Genomic DNA, 22,150 nt, shown 5'->3' with positions numbered 1-22,150 from the left:
CATTGCCGCTCTCGTTCTAAACGGCACATTACAGCTCAGACCACCCCGGGCTGTGCAGTGATTTAGTGCGCTGCTGTAAAGGTGAATTAGTAGAGTAATAATACTGGGCAAAATTAAACTCCAGTTACTTTTAAAGCAGGAAATAAAAACAGCAGTGAATTAAGGAGCTTGAGTTTAATTTGTAATAAATGAACCTGGTTCTGCTCCAGGAGCCTCGTGCCTAAACGTTTAGTAATGCTTGTGATCTTGCAAGCAGTTGTTCTATGAATGTTTTTTTAGATTGACTCTTGTATGGGCATTATCATTTTCTTTTTTGTATTCATGCAAAATACTGACTGAAAATGAATTCAAAATATCTTATATCTATTGAATGATTTAATTCCTTTGAAGGATTGCTGTGCACAAAGGTGGTGCTTTGAAAGGAAATCTCTAATTTCAACTCTTGGTACTCTGCTATCCTTAATGATTTCAATGCAGTGGGATCTCGCTGTCCAATAATTCTTTTTAAAACATATTTTATTGCATTTTCATTAAGAAACACAAAAACAAGATGGTTGTACAATATATGTATATATATATATATATAGACTTGTGGTATAAATTCCAGGCAGCATACTGGGAACTTGTGTATACATCAAAGAAGCATAGAACAAGAAAAAACAAACCGAAAATGTTACATTAAACTTACTACCTTAAACTCATGCCACTCCCTCCCCACCCCTCCCCCCCACTCCCTGCTCCCGAACTGCCAACGAAAAGCCACAGCTCTGAAACACTATAGTTTAGTGAATGGGATCATCCTGCAATTCTAAAAGGCTAAGGTGGGTAGTTTTATGTTGTGTAAACCTTCCATCAGGTTGAGTCTGATGTCAGTTGCGGGGACATCGTTGCCAACTTGTGGATGGTGATCATAAATCGTTGTCCACCTGGGACTTGAACTGTTCCAGTAGATCATCCCACACCATTGCAATCGGTCGTTTAGAACGAGATATTCCTCCCACGTACTGCATAGCTTTCATCCATGCCCCAGCGTACAACCTCCTCATGCCAGCATGAAACAAGAGGTCTCTTTGGGGATTTCCTATGCCTTGTGATCCACCTCTTGTGTAAAAGGAGCAGTAGGTCTATAAACTGTGCCACAGACTTAAAATTCTTAGTTCGAGTATACAGGACCAGGAGACAGTGTTTCACAGTATTTCATTGGCTCATCCCCGTAAGCACTAAAAGTCTGTCCTTTATATCCACCAATAAGATGTCAGAGTGGGACAAGCCCACAACATATGTAGTAGATCTGTGGTATCTGCTTGACACCTAGGACAACTGGGTGATACAGGCAGAAAAATTCTTTGAAGTTTCAACAACGTTAAATATGCCTGTCTTCGAGTGAAAATTTTATGAATTTAAAGCAGGAGTTGCGGGAAATCACCCTTTGCTATTTGAGAAGGAAGTGTTCTTCTTTATCGTGTAAGGCGAGATTTAGGTAAACTTGCCACCAAGCACCTTAGCGGATCTAATGATGTGTATAAAAGGGTATGCAGTCCCTTATAGGCTATTTGACTAGATATCTAAACATACCCATTTTATATAGTGCCTGGATCAGTGCATGCGTTTCTGGTTCAGCCCCCACTGGCGTCCAGTGTGTAGGACATTGCGCAAAATGTTAGTGCGTGCCACAAAAAGATTTAATTTGGGAGTCATGGAACTTTCTGAAATCATGATGGGTCATCCGTGCGCCCTACGCAATCAAATCCACTACCGTTGTTATCCCCCTCCCCCCCCACTCCCACCCCCCTACTCTTCCAGGGTGTCAGCCTAACCAGCAAGAGCGTACCCACCCAGTTAGGCAAGCCCCATAGTGTTATATTAGGGGCGTAGTGCAGGATGAGTTTGTATATCAGAGAGCCCATCTCCAGTTTGTTATTGCATTGTTTAGCAGGGATGGAAGATGATGGGCTGCACCACTCCCGGTAGTAGTAGCCTTAGAGATGTGCCTATTCGCAACACGTGGAGTATAGTCAATCTCGTTTAGGTGGAAACCCGCTAACTAATAAGATAACCGTTTTAATTGTCCTGCCAAACAGTAATCTTTAAAGTCCGGGTCACCCATTTCCCCTTCCCCAGGTGGTGACTGCATCTTGTGTTAGCCAACCATTTGCCATTCCACGCCCCATATCACTGCGGTCAACAAGGAATTCATGGTTCGGAAAACAGTTGCAGGGACTACGACAGGCAAATGGACAAAGTAATACAGCATATGGGGTAACATCACCATATTTGACCGTGCAATCCAACCTGCCACCGATAACGGCAGCTCAATCCAGAATTTTAATTGGAACTTCAGCATGGAAATGGCCTTCAGTAAGTTCCCATATATTAAATCTATATTGGATATGTGGCTCTGGATGCCCAAATACCAGAACGTGTGATGTGCTACTCCTATAGTCTGTGTACCCAAAAGCAGTGTGTCATGGGCTTTAGTGCCCTAGACAGAGAATACGTGGGATTTTGCGTGATTGACCCTGAGACCTGTCAGGTTGCCAAATGATTGGAGCAAAGTAGAGATTGATGTTAAGTCTGTCACCAGGTCCTGAGCATAAACAATCATATTATCTGCGAACTTGGAGACTGCTTGGATCTGAGGTCCCTGTCGAATTCCCCAGTCACCAGCCATATGCCTGAGTCACTGAACCAGGTGTTCCATTGTCAAAACGAATAAAAGAGGCGATAGTGTGCAACTCTGTCTGGTCCCACGATATATCAGGTACTGTGATGATATATGTCTCCCTGTTCTTGCTCTATCAGTGGGGTTGGTATATAGGCGTTTAATCCAACAAATGAAAGTGGGAGAAATATTGGATTTCACCAACGATGAGAACATGTAATCCCACCCTACTGTATCAAATGCCTGCTGGAGATCTAGAGAAAGGTAGCCCGCTGCAGGGTTATGCTGTTTAGCTGCCTCCATAACCAGGTAAAGTCAACGTATATTCGAGGAGATGCTCAGTCGTGGCCTGAATCTGCATTGATCTGCATGTATCAACTCGGGAAAAGGGGGGACAGTCATCTTAACACCTTACCCAGTATTTTATATTTTGTGGTCAAAAGGGCCAAGGTTTATAGGAAAATAGGTCTTCTGGGTTATGGCCAGGTTTATGTAGGGATGTGACCAGGACTTGGCATGTGGTGAGTGGTAATAAGCCTGCTTAAAGAGAGACATGATCAATAGGAAGGCAAAGGTGGCATAAAACTTGATGGGTAAGCCATCCACACTGGGCTTCTTATTCAGTGCCTTTTACCCAGTAGCGTGGCACAACTTGCCCGGTGTCATAGGGGCCCCCAACATTTCCTTGTCGACAGCTGAGACCTGTGGTAATCTCAGATTGTGAAGGAAAGCATCAATATTGCCAGAAGTCCTGGGGGAGTGGAGGCAAGTGCCTTGGAGCTCAGCGTAGTACTCATTGAATGTCTCATTAATAGCCAGCTGAGATGTGTGATGAATTTTCGAGGGCATATTCACTGAGAAGACCGGTGTAGGCGATGGTACCGCCCGAATCATGCGGACAAATCTGCCTCTAATGTGGTGCGAGAGCAAAGCAGAATGAATCTGGAGTACAGGCAATGTAGTACCATGAAGGTGGTGAGTAGGGTAATGAGGGTTTTACTAAAAGTAGTGAGGTTAGATAAATACTATGCAGTAATTTGCTTACAGTGAGGATTTAGCTATAGCTGTGCATGGTGATGATAGTAGAGTGGTGTACTTGTGAGTCTCTGCGGTTGGGGTTGAAGTGATTTAATGAGGCTCTGAGACTAATACCCTAAGACCAGTGAAATTGTGTCTGATGTCTGTTTGAATGTGTACGGTACTGAGTGTACATATTTTTGCCCAATTTTTAAGGGATACTTTGATCTAGATTGGGTGACATTCCGGGCTATGGGCAAGATGGTGCAGTAGCGAATGCGTTGTATGCTGCAAAAGCATGCTTAAGGGCATCATTAAATAGGTCTACTGATGTCGAGTTTAGGAAATGGTGGATCATTATGCAGTTGGTGAGGAATGCTAGGAGAGAGTTGGAAGAATGCTTCCTTCTGGCGATGAGGGACATGGCAGTTAGCAGGTGGGCATGAAGACTATTCAACAGACTTTTCAGGATGGCATGGCTTGACTTTAGTGGACAGGATAATAATGGGTGATGAGTAGATAAGTTTGTCTGATAGCATTAAATCCACTGGATTTCTCCAATTACCAGGTTCATTTTCTGTTTCTATATAAAATACAAAGAGTAATGAAGAAAGAAATGTGTATTTCGTTCAGCATTTCCCTTCTTCGGCGGATCAGTTTTTATCAATATATGATTTAACTGATTTTAAAGGCCAGACACCACTCATAAATAGATTAACTCAATGCAGCCTTGTGGTGATAAAATACAAATGTGCCAGTGAAGTGCTCCAGTTAATTAAAGTGGAGCATACAATGGAATTTGGCAAAACACGTATAGTAAGAATATTTTGTGGTTAGCTTAGCTCACAAAACTTGTAGCAGTTCCAGTGTATGTTCTCTCCTGGTGCTTAGATTAATGTTGGCAGATTTATTTGTTATTTACAGGATGCAGCACGTTCAGGTCATACTGAATGCAAATGTAAACAGAAGGATATGTTTTGTTAAGAGGTATATTTATAAAGTACAGTTTTCACCATACACTTGACTTTGTTTTCAGGGGCACACTCTACGCTTGTGGGTTTACCCAGAGGAGGATCTATGTGAATGTTTTTTTTTCAACTGTGGGTTTCGGTAATGGATTAAGGGGTGATTGTGTAACCCCAACACCAGAGCTTTGAAAGTCAGAATTGTCTTGCGGCATCTCTGGGGAAGTTTAGGTCTTGCAAATATCCACCACTTCCTCTGTGCCAGTAGTGGCAGTATTGTTTGTAGTCTTTGAAGTCAGATTTGATCTATGCATGGATTTCAGAGCTTGTGCCCCTCCAGTTGATCCTTGTAGGGACTAGTTGTGTCTTCATGTTGCTTTTGTTTTCTTCTGTTATGTTTTTTTTTTGTCTGCGATGTAGGGCTCATTAGCACCTAGCTAAGAAACATATGTTCATGCTAACCTCAGTTTACCATGTCCCATGTACTGATCTGGATTCTTCTTAACCTTTGTCTGTTCCTAAGTGCATTGTTATGTTTCTCTGTTACTGTACCTGTGCCTCCCAGTTCATTGTTGTTTCTATCTCACCAGAGCCGTTTTCTCTTAGGTTCTCTTTTCACAAGGCTCGCTGTTGCATGGCTCCTTGCTTAACTGGCTTGTCATTGAGGCTGTCTGTTTCTGTGCTCTTGGTTAGATTGATTCATCTCTGGATGGATGGATATTGAAAGACAACAGCTATATAGAAAAATAGGCAGATATGCATCTACCAACGCATAAATCAGTGAAGCGCCAGTGAAGCTCTGCTGGCTGAGTCAAGTGATAACTCCACTGTTTGCACTGATCTAAGGATAAATCAGCTAAGCAACTGAAAGCTCAACTGTCTCTGGCAAATGAAGAATAACTCTGTTGTCTTCATAGCGCACGGTGACACTGTGCTGAGTAAAGGCTACCGTAACTGTCTGTCATGAGTGAGGGAGCAGTCAGGTGAGCAACCGATATCTCTGATGTCTGACAAATGAACAATATATCTGGCGGATGACGAATGGTAGATAGCTCTGCTGTATTTGACAAGTGATGACTAACTCCACTGGGAATGGGATCAGTCAGCTAAGGAAGGAATAACCCCTGCTTTGTGTGATGGGGTGGGGATCACTCTGCACTTGGTAAGGTATCCTTCTGCTGAGAAGGAGGTAGTTCTGTCTGTGACAAGTACGATTTTTTCAGATTTCCCAGTCTCTACCTTAGTGTCTAACTTTTCCCTGTTGAGTCACAGAGCACTGCTGTGGAATACTGCAAGGAGAGACAGGTCTTCCTGTTTCTTCGCAGTCATTACATGTACCAAAAGATCTCCAAGTTGAAGAGAGTTGGAAGGAGGGAAACATTGGGGAAATTCCATCAAAAAAACTCTCATTCCTCTAAGAGATCTGGCTTGTAAGAAGAAAGAGACATCAAGTTCACCTGCAGAGTATTTGCATGGATGTTAAGGTTTAGCTTTTCTGATGAGGGGTGTTACCCTGAAACCGGTCCCAGGCTGCTTGTATCTGGTTCAGAGAAGACCTGGCTTGGCAGTTCGAACTGGACTGTTCCCATAAGAAACTGGGTCAAGACTGATTTGCATATGGCTGGTTTTGAACTGGGGTGGCGAAGTGAGCTAAAGAACGATGATGGATTTAACCCAGATCGTGGCTGGGAGTTGAGTGTTTGAAAAGTTTCAGCGCTCCATCATCTCCTTGTGTTTGCGAGGTTTAGCCAGTGGCACACCTCGAACCCAGGCTGCCACATCCTTAACATTCAGTGCCCTAGCATGACCAAAAGCTCCCAGTGTCGCTGCTCTGGTGAGGCGCCTATTACTACCACATTAGCATGTCACCGATTTGAACTATTATTTCACTCTTCTGTGTGAGAGATTATTACTATCAAAAGCAGATGATGTTCCTGACTTGTGTTTAGCTTTCACTCAACTTATATTAGTAGAGCGTGGCACAATCCAAAAGTATCCATTATTGTCTGTTCAGCAGCACTCCTTCTGTCCTGCGTGAGTATATAGTTATTGTAGTGTTGTGTAAATAAAGAATGATGGAACTCTTTTGGTTCCCGATAGCCTCCGTAGACCTGTGACATACGTGTTGGAGGGCAATAAAGTGAATGCATCTTTATAACAGAGAGTTCTTTCTTGCATGTAGAAGAATAAAAACGTGTACGCGTATAGCTACTCTTCGTGTTTGGCATAGTCATTGCTGAGTGCCCAGGCTAGATAGAATGCTATAACTGGCAACGACTAGGGGATAACTAACCTGTAGATCGATAGCGCTCTCCCAGAAAGTTTGCTGTGGGCCAGCAAACTGCTTGTGCATGCCACATGTGCCGCAGTTGAAGTGCAGAATCAGCGCTAGCACCTGTGGAGTCTCAGCACAATGCCAGCTGTGTAAAGCTTTTGCGCACAAAGAAAGTATCATTGAAAATCTAAACATCGGTGGCCTAAAATCTAATGAAAAGGCTGCAGGCAGAGGTGCCACACTATTGTGCAAATTAATGCTATATGTTATACATGGTGATAATGCTAAAGGCAGATGTAACCAGGTCTTGAAAAGCAGCGTATTGTGACAGTCCAGTGCTAGTTAAGTTGTGTCTGATGTGCAATGAAGCAGAGATCCACCAGTGGTTACGAAGAGACATTAAAGCACAAAGCCAATTGAATATTATAACTTTATTTGCTTATTAAATCATTTCAATACGAAAAGACGTTTCTACTTACCGAAACAACCAAAGAGAGCCTCCTGCTGTGGAGAACAACTCTACAGATCTCCATCAAAATAAAGTGCTCCAGTGGAGAGCAAGAGCGAGACCAAAGATCCTCCAACTGTCAATGTTGATTCTGAAGCCAGCACATCACAAAGCTGTAGAGATGGTTTGCATGAGCAAGTTCAACAGGAAGCGTTAGAGAGACCACTGCTGTCCACCAATGGTTATACTGCTGCTGCTTTCCTAAAACCGCCATCGCCATTTGATACTGCCAAAAAACACAAGATTGGCACTCGATGGACTGCTTGAGCAGACACATTTTGAGGATTTCATAGACTCAATCGATGAAACGGATGACAAAAAGATTATCAAGTATCTGAAGAACATGTCTGGTGAAGGTGTTCAGGTTGAGATCAATCAATTGAAGGTGTAAAAGGGCCATTAAATAGATACCACAGAATGGTGACGTGACATACACATCAAAGCAGCCTTGAATGTTATGTTCAAGCCAGTGCCAAATGTAGATTATGAACGATGTATCTTCAGTCAAGAACGCCAGAGAGTAGGTGAAACCGTTGATGAATTTGTTGAGAGACTGGATCTCCTCATAAAGCACTGTAAGTCCAAGGAACTTAATGATGAGGAAGCTACACTCCTCAGAGTGATAGATGGATAGCTGTCAGATTCCTTTTGACGATGAATGCTGAAGGAAACTCTGAGCGTAGGGCAAGTCCTCATGGCTGTGTGAGCTGAAGACCATGCTAATCGTCATGTGGCTGACATGGAGGAGGCCGAAGGTGTTCAGAGTGCGTCAGTCATGAAAATGAAAAGTAAGCCTAAAGCATAAAGATGAGGCATGCAAAGTGATTTCTCCACAGAAAAAAAAAATGTGCTTCAGATGTGGATTTTTGTTTCCACACAATGCTAGACCTCCCGCCATTGGACAGATTTGCAACGGCTGTGACAACGCAAACCGTTTTGCAAGGCGAATGTAAGTGCGTCACAGAGTAAAGACAAAATGGCAGACAGAGTTTGCATCAACATTGTTCAGTGCACTTCCACAAGGCCAAGTGGTCACACCAACTGAGGCAAATCGCCTCCAACCGAAGTCGATCGTCATCAAAATCATCGTCAAAGAGTTCCTCAATGTCGATTTCAAGTGAAAGTGACAATAACTATGCAATGTCGATTTTTACTTCAGAGAGACATGCACATGTGAGACTAGTCGAATGTGAGAAAAAACACAGACGAAAGAACGATCAACATGAAAAAGCACCAAAGGCCTACAAACATTGTCCGAAGATTACCCTGAAAATAAATGGGTATTCGATACCTTTTTAGGTTTTGCTTGGCAATGCGTACGAAGTACGCATGCGCTAGCAAAATCTTATGTCTTGCTCTGTGGGGTCGGGTATCCGCCCCCTCCTCGCCCCCTCCTCCCATTGGCTAGCTCCATAAATGGAGGCTATTCATTGGGAGCCGGATCTGTCCGTCAAGGCCGGACCAGATTCGGGGGCGTTCCCGACATTTTTGCCCTCTCCGCCTCTGCGATGTCGTCATCGCTGCGGTGGGCGGAGTTTTGTTTTTTTTAAAAATTTGTTTGTTTTTCCCATTACGCGGCCGACCGCCGCTGGAGGAAGTCGAGGTGAGTGCTGCCGTTCCCTCCCCCCTCCCGCTGTCCGTGAGCCCCCCCCCCCCGCCCACCTCCCGCGTCTCATGTCGATTAGTTTCTGGAGCTCGGCTCGGGTCCATTCCCGCCCCCCCTCCCGCTTCCCGCACCCCCTCCCGCTCGGAAGTGCATGTGCAGTTGCCACCCGGAAGAAGTCCAGGTGAGTGCTTGCTTTTTTTTTTTTTTTGCCCGTTCCCACCCCCTCTCCCGCTCTCCCTGTCTCCGGCCCCGGTCCCGCACCCCTCCCGCTGCCTCTCACGCTCTCCGTGTCTCCAGCCCCGTTCCCGCCCCCCTCCCGCGCTCAGTGCTAAAGTCACAAGTGTGCGGCTACAAGAGAAAACAAAGCATCATCCGAGGCACAACACTGCAAAAGGTAAAAAGACACCCATCCACAAAAACAAGCGTCACGTCACTGATTTGTTATACTGATTTGAGCTTGGCGCCTGCAGGAAGGAAGGCACGTTGTGGTGTGTATGTAGTTTGGTGGCAGGGAGTTGTACTATACTTCGCGTGCAACATCTAACTAGCTCCGGAATGCGCTATTCCATGACCTTCGGTGTACCATGAAGGGCCGGATCGAACTGGCCATTAAGTTCCACTTCTAGCCACGCTCCCGCCATTGCTTGTCTCGACCTTTTAAAGTGTGCATAGCACGATCGTTGTGAGCGGCAGCGCCAGGCACTTAGTTCTTACAACGTTTATTTGGGAGGTGAATATAAAAATATTGTATTTGATGTTTTTTTCTTTAAGCGCGAGTTACCTCCATGAAAAGACCGAGGCATATGTGCCATGGTGTGGACAGGGTTGCCCAAAAGCTTAGCTAAATTGGACGCCCCTCCCCTTTTGGATTTTCCCGGTTTGAAGTTAAGACATTGTTGGCGGCTGACCCTCCCCCACGTAATGCTGGACATGCCATGCGTTCTGGCCAGATCTCTTCACTGTTGCGCCTTTTCACGTTAAAAGCAGACCTTTACTTAGATTTTTGCCGACTGTTGTTGTTCGTGCAATAACACGCTGTCCATCCTCTCTACACGCTAGTCCCAAACCCTGCACCCGGGACCAGTGTCACATGCTCCTGTCTCCCACCTCTGCCCCCTAGTACCTGTGTCTCCATGCGTCTGTCCGCCCTGTGCCAGCCTTTCCTGTCCAGACAACCCTGTCACTTGCTCAGTCCTCACCTTCATGAACAACTTTCTCTTCGCTCCTCCCACTCCCTGTGGCTCCATCACTCGCTCTTCCCTTTCACCGCACTCTCCTTCTCTCACTGCCTCTCTCTCTTCTGCTCATACTCTCATCCCGTCACTCGCTCTTCCCTTTCACCGCACTCTCCTTCTCACTGCCTCTCTCTCTTCTGCTCATACTCTCATCCCGTCACTCGCTCTTCCCTTTCACCGCACTCTCCTTCTCTCACTGCCTCTCTCTCTTCTGCTCATACTCTCATCCCGTCACTCGCTCTTCCCTTTCACCGCACTCTCCTTCTCTCACTGCCTCTCTCTCTTCTGCTCATACTCTCATCCCGTCACTCACTCTTCCCTTTCACCACTCTCCTTCTCTCACTGCCTCTTTCTTCTGCTCATACTCTCATCCCGTCACTCACTCTCCCTTCAACACACTGTTAACTCTCTCCAATGCACCACTCTCTCACCCTAATTTGTTTTTCCTTCTTGGCTCTATCTCTATTCATTATCCCTCCCAGACTCCTCCTGGTTCTATAGAGCACTTTTCAAAAAAATTTGTAACCATCGTCCATTTGCGTGAGATTACGCTATTGGCATTGTAAATGACAATGCCATTAATTTATCTGTTTTCAAAACCAACACATAAATACAAAATTTGTCATTGACAATGCCAATAGCTCTAACTTTGTCAAAGGCAAAACCATTGCATTGTAAATGCTTGTTTAATTGATTGCGGTTTGTCGATCAGCATTATGCCCGAAGAGAAATTTCTTGAATTGTCTCCATTGCCACAACATATGTAATCAAAAACTAAATATATACATGAACTGCGTCAACACCTTTAAAAAGTCAAAGTTCATTTGTAGCTACGATGGAACACAAGAAAACAAAGATACAAGTGTCTATTCATGAACTTCAAGGCATGGCACCAAGTGCCTGTCTGCTCAGTTTGAACACCTCTACTGATATGGGACTGATATCAGTGAACTACAGTATGATTGCTCATCATAAGATGGTTAGTCAATTTCCTTCATTGTTTCTTATGTAGGAAAGCTCAAGACTGTGTAAGGACAGTTGCATATAAACACAGATGTTTGTCCTATTGCCCAAAGACACAAACAACTTGCATTTAACCTGCAAGAAACTGTTGACCGAGAACTTAATTAATTGCTCCAACACTATATTATTGAGCTCTCCACTGGTCCAATATCACCAGTTGGATCTTGAAGAGAATTGCAGGTACATTACAACTTTTTCTACACACATTGGTCTGTTTTGCTATAGGCTGTTGTAAATGCCTTGAACTATAGTGATGACATATTAGTCTTCGGAGCTACTCCGAAAGAGCATGACAAAGTTCTTATGCAAGTCTGTTGTTTAATAAATAATGCTGCTTTGACTGAATGCTGACAAATGTGATTTCCATTAGACAAAATTGAAATTCTTTGTCCATATCTTTTCTGATGGAGTATGGCACCTGATCCATCAAAAGTGCAAGCACTAACTGCTGGTAATCCCCCCAGTACATTTCTATGTTACGTTCATTCCTTGAGATGGTCAGTTAATGTTCTTGACACATACAAGACTTTGCAGCGATCATCGTGCCGTTACGATAATTGACGAAAAAGAATGTGGTGTGTCAGTAGTCATGTGAGTGTGAGGAAAGTTTCAAGAGAATTAAGCAAGCCATCAAAAATGCTTCTGAAATGGCCTATCTTGATCCCAAGCTTCATGCAAAGTTTAAAGTTGATGCTAGCCCTGTCGAATTAGGCGCAATTCTTGCACAGAAGAATGGACAGCCAAGGGCCTATAGGCATATTGTGGTTTACGCCAGCAAAAGCTTGTCACAAACTGAACGTGCTTATTCACAACCTGGGAAAGAATGCTTGGCAGTGGTATGGGCTTGTGAATATTTCCATTTGTTCTTATATGGAAAGCCTTTCATAGTAGTGACTGATGATCAAGCGCTATTGACAACAGTTAGCAATCCTAAAGCCAAGATGACTCCTTCTAGAGAACGTTAGGGTCTGAGATTACAAGAATACAACTACACAATTGTTCACCATCCAGGCAAAGATGAAACATCCTACTGATTATTTTTCAAGAGTGCCATTACAATGCCCTTGTACCAAATTTAAGACAGTTGAAGCCTACATCAATTTCATTGTAAAATTGAGCACACCAGCTGCCATGTCATTAGAATAAATTGTCCCTGCTATGAGCCAAGATAGTGACATGCTGAAATTGAATGATATTATTGCTCATTAATCTTGGAACCAGAGCTCTTGACCGCTCACAAGTGACAGTGAGTACTAAGAAATATCAGAGATGATCTGTCTGTAACTCAGGAAGGCCTCATCTTGCGAGGTACACAAATTGTCATTCCGTAGCATCTACAACAACAAGTAATTGAAGTAGCCCAAGGGGGACACCGAGGAATAGTTGCTATAAAGAGAGCTCTTCAAGACTTAGGGCAGTCTTCTCTTCTGACTAACAGTACTCCATCGATGTCAGGCCGGTGGGTTTGTGCCAAGCCGATTTAGATGTTCCTGTTGTGCTGGCAGTTCCTGGCGGCAGTTTGCTGATGGAGTTCCTGGTGGAGTACTAAGTACAACTTATTAATGTGTCCATACACGTGATGTTCACATGAAAAAGAATGTAGGCAATGTGTAATGTCCCATTGTGTTACATATTACATGCCACTCGCACAACATACACATGTTATTGAATGCTCACCCACAGGTACCACTGCACAACACCCCCAAGCATCACAACTTCAAATATTTTTTTAAGTATCAATATAGGTGTGTTCAATTTACCTTGATGAGTAGGAAATTGAACACTCTGCATTACACCTAAGAAAAATACTGCATGTAAGAGCAATACAGAAATACACGGGCTATCGCAACTGGCTACACACTACACATAGGACGACAATTGTACAAATAGCTTACCTATGATCTTGGCGACAACAGAGTTGTGGTGGAGTTGGAGCAGCAAAGGAGGGACCTGGATGATGGGGTTCAAGATGGAAGCGGGAAGCAGGAAAAAAAAGGTATATTTTACATCATTTCCTTCAATTCTGGCAACTCAAAGTAGGATAGATTCCTGCCACAGTTTCCTTGACAGATAGACACATAGTAATCTGCTCGGTGGGATTCTTGGCTGGAGTCCCGCCGCCATCCTCTTCTGCCTATGGTGCTGTCGACCCGGAAGAAGATTCCTGGCAGAGGCGGTGGTACTGTGGTGGTCTTTAGCCCATGCACCTGCCAACATCAAAATACAGCGGGCAAACCTCCAAGCCGGCGGACGGGAAGACCATCGAAAAAGTGACTCTGGGACCTGATCTGCCAACATCTAAATCAGGCCCGGAGTCTGGTTTCCTCATCTCAACGAAAGGGTTGAAAGAGAGGTAAAGGCTTGCCACTTATACAACTGTATCTCTTCACACATTACTCAGCACCCTTTAAACATGTCTGAATTGCCTAACTGTGCTTTGGAGAGAATTGTTGTTGATTTATTTGGTGACCTTGAAAATATACATCATCTAATGGTCATTGTTGAAGAATACTTCTGTTTTCCTTTGGTAGAAGATCTTCCATCCATCACCCATGAAAAGGTTATTGAAATATTAGATGGATTGTCCCTGTGATCTTAAAATCTGACAATGGCCCACCCTTTAATAGTCGATAGGTGAAAGACTTTCTCATCCATCTCAGCTTAAAGCATCAGAAAAGCACTACTCTTTGCATCCATGCCAATGGCCTGTGGAACGATTCATGAGTACTCCAAAAAAAGCTTTGGAGCCTGCTGCATTAGAGAAGCTCGACCTCAAGGTTATTTTGAATACCAGTCTTCGAACTTACTGATTGACTCCTCACTCAAGAGCAGGGGAAAGCCCTGCAACCTTAATGTTTGGGAGAGCCATGACGACCAAATACCTCAATGGACCAACCTCATATCAAAGACTGAGAAAGACGTTTGCACAGAAGATTTTGGTCGCAAACAGAAAAACAGAAATCTATACTGACAAGCGACGTCATTTGAAAGAAATCACTTTCAAGAGAGGAGATCGAGTACTAGTTCGACAATCCAGAAAACAAAAATCTTATGCTCCTTTTGAAGCTGAGCCCTTTACTGTCACAACCACCAAAGGACATATGGTGATTGCCCAATGTCCTGGGAAGGCCCTTACAAGACGTTTTTCTCACTTCAGACATGTGGCTCAGCACTCACTAAACATTGATGTCACCATAGAGACTGGGTCCAGACTGTTATTGATCCTGCAACTGCTGTTGTTTAAACCACACCAATGCAGATCACTGACACTTTGACTGCCAGCTCCCGGTTTCTGATGACCGGATCAGGTCATGTGATACAAGGGCCACGAAGGCTAATTGAAGAGTTATAAGTGCAAATGTATTTGTAATTATTTATGTATTAATTAATTTATTTATTATTTGTAAAAAAGATGTACCATTTTATTCAACAAAGGTGGAGCTGTAGTGTCATGTAAATAAAGAATGACTGAACTCTTTTGGTTCCTGATGGACTCCATAGACCTGTGGCGTAAGCAATGAGGGTAATTAAGTGAATACAGGTTAGAGCGGCGAGCTCCTATTTACACGCTGAAGAATAAAGACATGTTTAACCACTCTCTGTGTGTGGCGTAGTCATTGACGTGTGCTTGGGCTGGGTAGGACGCTACAGTAAGTGCAACATACACCCAAAGGCACCTTGATGCTGTAACTAACCCAAATATCTGAGGGAAGCGGACACTTCACTAAAACAGATGCATTTTTCAGGAACTTTCTAAAGAAGAAAGGGCCTTCAGTTTTACACAAGGTGAGAAAAGGTCGACCTCCATACCTGGGTAATCTGAGCACGGAACCAGAGAGAAGGGAAGAGACGGAACAAAGAAGCCCCTTTGGTGTATGGCTTTAGAGCAAAAATTGCAGTAAAATCAGTCCGGTAACATAAAGGCTTTATGAGCTAACCATAAAGGTTTATGCTGATTCCTTTTGCTTACTAGCATACAGTGGACCTTATGGTGAGTATTGGAAAGTCTAGTTCATGACAAGCTGTACTGCCACGTTCTGCAACTCATGGAACTCGCATAAAGCAGAGTTTAGGAGTTGTTAGTAGTAGTCATTTGTGTAGTCGAGCATAGAGAAGATAAGGGCATTGCCAACTCAGTCTTTCAGATGCCATGAAGTGAAGGGAAGAATTTGGAGTAAGTGGGACACCCGCACAAGGAGATCAACAACGGGGGTCCACGGAGAATCCCTGCCCAGAAGAATAACTTTATTTTTAGAAACATTAAGCCTTCTTCATCCAATGTAGAATAGCGGTTTGACATCTCAACACCTTCACCTCGGTCTTCAACTGAGTCTGGCTAGTCTTATAATCACCAAAAAAGTTATTTCTTGCCACACCTCCGTTTTAAGCTCAGGGCTGTAGCCCCGCAAGGTTGCCATGTTGACACCTCACTTAAAAGCAACTCACAACTAACTTTTTTGCTCAAGAACATTAGTACCTCATTCACATTCTCTTCTTCCTCCAATCACGCACTTGCAGGCACTGGCACTCATCCATACTCGACCCAGGCTTCCCCAGTGAACTTTCCTCTTTTCCTGACAAACGGGATACAATGTTCCTCCCAATTTCTTGGGCAGACTTACAATGGCAGCCTGGAGGAGCACCCACCCACTCATGCATGTACATGTGATGTGGCCTGGTCTTCATGTTCACTGCCTCATGCTGTAGGGAAGAGGTCATGCACAGGTCATAAAACCACTTGGTGAAGTATTCCTTGGTGGGAGAAAATTAGCAACTTTTTGAACGATTCACATTCAGTCACTTGCTTATTTGAACGATTCATTCTTTTAATTAATTTTAGTTGTGGAAATATCAGTTTTTTAAAGTTGCAAAAAAGTGTGAACTTGAAGAGTATATCGACACGTGTGGGCGCCTTGAGGTTCTTCTAGGAATAGCTCCTGGATGTTGAAGTTCCAATAACCAAAAAGGCGTGAAGTTACTCCTTCCTTGAAATATGTATGTTTTTGTACCAAAACATAACACCAACTGTGTAATTAGTTTGTATATTTTCAGTCAGTGGTGTTAAAGTCCATTATTTCACATATAGGGAAAGGAAGTCGTGCCTCTAGCCTGCTGTTTCTGGTTGTGAGACATGAGTGAGCCTACAGAAGGAGGATTGGTCTGCCCATGTAGGTGGGCTGTTATCGTCGCAGTGAATAGCGCGCTGCGTAATGTACATCATTTGTTTATTAAATAATTTCTGTAGTGAAGGCCTCGCATATGACGCTATTGGCTATGATGCATGAGAAATAAAAGTGGGAACACATCCAATTCCTATTTAATCACATAGTTTGTCATACTTGCTGATTATTATTTTGATCCTGAATTAAATGCATAAGATTTATCATTGCTAGTGTGCATCTGCCTTGCTATCGCTCTGTTTGTCTGGTCTCACACTGTGTGTGTTAGCACATTGTAATTGTCTGTCATGGATATATATGGTAACAATTACGCCAAACTCTATATTAGAAAGCAAGTTTAGCGAGGCAGTATAATTTATAAAGATCATTTTTAGGTTTCTGCATTGCTATCCGTTTACACATCTTTTTTCTTCTCTTCCCTGGTGTTCAGGCCTTTTTACGAATGTGCAATCTGCCAGTCCAGGTGGTTTGCAGGGCAAATGCAGAATTTATGTCCCCATCTGGTAAGTGTTTGTGTACCTGTCTAATGATCCCACAGTGCTGTGGTATAATTTGCAAATAATTAAAGACCCATGCTGGCGGGTATGAAGCGAATTGTGCTTATTTCTGTGCCTGAGTCTCCCAGCATTTATGGTGAGGAGTGTTATCAAACTAGGGCGTAATTTGGTTATTTTCCTTGGGCATGAACAGTGAAACAGTCCTGTGAATTACCACACATGAAACCAATGTTTGAGCCACCTGTTTTGTCCTGTGAGGTACCAGCGTTCAATCAAAGGGTCATATATGCACCCTCAATACAGGATGGGATGGCCAGTGTATACTGGAAGTATACAGTGAGAAAAGACAAGCATACTAAGATAAAGATAGCTGACCAGCCCATGTAGTGCCTGCCAATTCATCACCCGTTGGAGCCTTGAGGCTACTAATCGAAAGACAGAACCTCTTTTGCACCGCCTGGCACAAAGCACTAAACCGTGATCAAGAATTTTAAATTGCAGATACTAGAGTCATCTGCTTTTGTATGCAAACTTCAGAAACAAATAATACATACTGCTGCAAGCTAGCTGCCAAACCATTTAAGTGGTCACCAGTAATCACCTTTAGACACACATGGAACAGGACTGCAGGCCCAAAGATTGGAATTGCGAGATAGTTCTCCTCTGTAGATATGTACTGCACCTGTAGATGAGGACATGTAACATCTGAATCAACTATGATGCCATCAGTGTCTCTGTAGAGGTGTTCTGCTTGCCACTGCTGGTATATGACCTCTGATCCCTCACCACCCATTTAACGTCTTACTTATACTGTTTTAACAACTCACAGCTTAGATCCATGCTCTACATTTTTTTTTATTTTAAAAAGTACTACTGAAGAGAAACTTATTGCCACTTCCTGTTTAGACCGCTAGCCATACAAGCCATCATGGCAGAGCTGCCCAAATCCATGTACCCTGTTGGCCACCATGTAAAGAATAAAGAGAGCACTTTCATCAATACCCAGCCTTGATAGCGCAAGTATTTTAGCCCAGTGGTTCACAGACATAGTCACACACTTACTAATGCCATATTTCTTACTAAACATAACCTTTCTTTAGATGTTCTGTTACCAGACTAGAACCTGGGTTGCTTCTTTGACACAGGAACGTGGGAACTTCTCTCTCTGGTCACAAATCACACACAGAATCTCATCACCATAGAGTACCCAGTTATAAGACAAAACGTTAAACATGGAAGCAAATACAATATGTTTCAGCAAACTGAGAGAAAAGATCAAATTGAAAATCTAACTACTTAGTGACCTGACTCAAACTTTTTTTATTTTATTTTTTGCAGCCTTTTATATGTCATTATTTAGATAGCCATACATAATCAAGCAAAGACTGTAACTCTCCTCTTCCCCCCACAGTAGTCTCGGGCATACATAGGATACAGTGAGAAGGCGCATACACAAATAGCAAATCCCTAACTATAGATCAGGTTACGTGTCTTATGTGATCCAACATAATTATGAAATGTGCGAGTAATTAAGGGAACAACCCCAACCAGCTCAGAATGGGTTGCCCCCACCCAAATCAAGGAAGCCTGTCATTCAAGGGTCTTAGTCAGCATTTCGGCCCATTCCGGCAGTTCCTCTGTGACTTTGTTGTCACGTCTCACCAATTTAAAATATTATTTGTCCTGCAATGTCCATTCTTGTAGGTCTTTTTACCATATTCCCAATTCAAAGGCTGTGGTGCCGCCCATTGATTCGCTGTGCTGCACTTTGACAACACAGTCCCCAGCGCCAACATGCATAGTCTTTTGTGGGCTTTCTTGAGATGAAATATGCAAAGAATACTTTTTTCCCCAATACCTTCAATATTACCAAAGTCTCATGTGACAGTTCTGCACCTGGTCCCAAAACTTCACCACCCGCGGGCTGTTCTAAGTGAGGTGTATGAAAGATGCTTCTCTTCCCCAAATCTTCCACATACAGCCCATCTATGAAAGTAAATCCGGGCCAGTGTGTGGGGGCGGTACTGAAGCGATACATTTAAAATAGAACGTAGAATTATATTAACTTGCAGCAGGCTTTTGGGGAGACCCATTTGACCTGTTCGTAGGCCTGCCATTAGTTCACCACCAATAGGGGTTCCATGCAATCATCTACCCACCTCTGATAAGCCCTTTCCATGTTTCCTCACGAAACGCTTGCCAAACACCACACGTGGTATCAGTACATATTGCAAGAACTGCAAAGGCCCAATCCTGAATTCCTGACATTGGTCCACGAAGAAGAGTGTGCTATTCAAATACAGGTTTCCCACAATATCACAGCCCGAAAGGATATGTCTCTCTGCATAATCCGGAATTGCTACAGCGGTTGTTGAACACAAATGGAGATCTCTACAGCACTCACACCACTTCTCTATGCCACCAGTATTGTACCTGATATGGCATCTCCATCAGTACTCTTTGTTCTCTAAAAAACAACTCGAGGAGTATATAGTCCCCATAGGTACCAGATGGTAGAAATTGTTCCCAATTTGGGACATCGCAAACCAATGAGTGGCATGCTGTAGTTGGGCCGCTGCATAATACAGACAAATGTCCAGCAACCAGGGCAATTTTAACACCTCCAGCTTCGCTCTGCTGCATTTTCCCGCCCAAGCCAAGTCACCAAGCAAAACATCCCGTTTACAGAATGTTGCTATGGGAATCAGGCACATGGTATTGTGGGGGACATAGAGGCATCTGTGCAAAAACACCATCTTTTCCAGTGAGATACAAGTCTTCCAGAACTCCACCAAACTATACAAACCCGCTGCCACTCTGCCCATATTATGGTCTTAGCGCACCATTGTGTTCCTGGAGACCCATATCCCCAAATATTGAAACCCAACTGGGCCCCATCGCCAAACCAGTCCAGGTAGTTGGAACACTGAGCTGCACCCCAGCAGATACAAATTTGGCTTCAAAGCATTTTTGTGTAGCCCAGACAGCCTCACAAATTCTGCCATTTCCGCCAATGCCCAGGGATCAACAATGCGGAATCCCACTAATAAAGCCAAACATCCTCAGTGTAGAAAGATACTGTGTGCACCCAGTGATGGCCATCATGGCTCGCGGGTGGCGTGAGATTTCGGAGAGGGGGGATGCTGCACGCCGGGGAGGAGGGGTTGCAGTGGGATCGGAATAAAAAAATACTTACCTTGAGGCCGGGTCCTGCGTCTTCTCTGCTCCTGCTCTCCTGCATCCAACTCTGATACGAACAGGAAGCAGTATAGTAAACAAAATGGTCACAGTAGCAACACTATAGAGAAAAAAAACACTTTAGAGAAAAAAAGGAAGTCAAAACATTCACTTTATCAAATAAACATTACCGCAATTAATGCAATTTTTTTGTCCATAAATCCAGTGATTATTTGAAAGCATCATAATCATCTTAGAATTTAGAAATGCAGGTGCTCAGGACAAGGAAAGAAAGTGCTTGGGAAATAGTGCATTGGTGAGGGTAAATGAGGAGAGGTAATGTGCCATACATAATATTTACATGTATGTGACCTATCCAGCCTATAATTGGCCAATTTTATACACAAATAAATAGCATGGTGTCAATCCCCTGATCAATAAATCTCAGTGGTCTCACCTTGTTGAAGAGAAACAGTAATCATTTCGACCCCTTCAAGAGTTCTAGGTAAGTAATTCCTTAGTTTGTGGTCTTTATCAGGACAGGGTAGTGAAGAGCACTAGGTCGTGTGTGAGTGTGAACAAGCAGGCTGAACAGAATCCAAAAGTGAGCACCTGCATTTCTAAATTCTGCGATGATTATGATGATTTCAAATAATCTAAGGACAAATAAATTGCATTAATTGTGGTAATGTTTTTCTCTAAAGTGTTGCTACTGTGACCATTTTGTTTACTGTACTGTATTACTACTCTGGTCCAGTAGAATTTTGGTTTACCCCATTGACACTTAACTCTAGGAACAGGAAGCAGGCAGCCAGGAGACTACCTTCCTAGTTATCACAGCCATCATGTAAGTGAGTTCAAAGAGTGCATCATGCCAAATTAAGACATCACCCACCCAGCTATAGCTCCTTCCTCCTATACTCAGGGACTCGCTGAAAACAATACAAAACTGTTATATACCCCCTCCCTTGGCTGGCGCCATGACTCCCACTAAGCGATCGCCCCAGTGTGACCAGTGACTGACGGGTCCGACACAAATTCTTTCCTAATCTCCAACACAAAAACAGAAGGGCTTATATATCACTTCAAACTATGTGATATATTGCAGGCAGTGTTTGGACAGCCAGGTGACCCACTGTTACATGGGGAGTTCTCCATCCATTCTGATTCTACCAGCTGCCCTGTCCTCCATTACATGGTTAGGACCCATGCTACCATCCACCATCATCACCTTCTCACCCGACTAATATTGAGCGAAGTCACATGGTGCCCCTACTTAACAAGGGGACACACCCCAAGGGCTAGCAGGTTGATTAGAAACAGGAATCCTGTATTGCATAGTGTCCACAAGCATGTTTCCCCAAAGATGATGCAGAGTCCCCAGCCACCCTATCCAACCAAGTCTCAAGGGTCACACGGTTGCTCCTTCTGTCCCAGCATTTCTAGGGCTATCTCCGCCAATCTCTCCAGTGATCTTGTCAGGATAGCCACCTCCCCCAGCTAAGAACCCTAACTAGGCCATGGGCCTCCAGTGTACTAACAGACATTCCTATTCCGCGCAGATCCTATACAGTACCATGGCAGCAGAATCGCTCTAAGGTTTTGTTTAACTTTTAGATATGATTTTAGTTGGGTCTGAACTTTATGGGTATATGGGTAAATGGCTATGGTGTGGTTCTTGAACTGTCGGTGTGTCGACTCTCTGGTTGCGCGGAGGATACAATGCTGGTTTTTCTAATTGAGAATGCTTGCTATAAAGGCCCTGGGTGGCACACTAGGTGGTAGAGCAGGGACCAGTGTCCGGTATGTCCTTTTGATTGCAAAAAGTTGGGAAAGCCTCTGTGGCCGCAGATCATGTTATCTACTCTGCCAGATATCAGTCTGCGGCTGTGCCTTCCGCTCGCTCTGGGAATTCCAGAAAACGCAAGTTATAGCGGTGGCAGTGGCCCTCCGCATCCTTCGCTTTGTTTTCCAATATATGCACCCTGACCATCATCTGTGCCAT

General features: G+C 43.8%; 1 protein-coding gene across 1 annotated transcript in view; it reads left to right on the top strand.

Moving 5' to 3' along the window:
• Positions 1-22,150, top strand: part of MTX2 (metaxin 2) — a 423,009-nt gene that overhangs the window by 227,082 nt on the left and 173,777 nt on the right. Inside the window, exon 4 of the mRNA XM_078681519.1 lies at positions 16,902-16,974. Coding sequence (XP_078537645.1) covers positions 16,902-16,974 — 73 coding nt within the window. The remainder of the gene's footprint in view (positions 1-16,901; positions 16,975-22,150) is intronic.

The sequence above is a fragment of the Lissotriton helveticus genome, chromosome 3_1, assembly GCF_964261635.1.
Source record: "Lissotriton helveticus chromosome 3_1, aLisHel1.1, whole genome shotgun sequence".
Classification (NCBI taxonomy): domain Eukaryota; kingdom Metazoa; phylum Chordata; class Amphibia; order Caudata; family Salamandridae; genus Lissotriton; species Lissotriton helveticus.
Note: the sequence above shows the minus strand (reverse complement) of the source record. Positions and strands in the feature narration are given on the sequence as shown.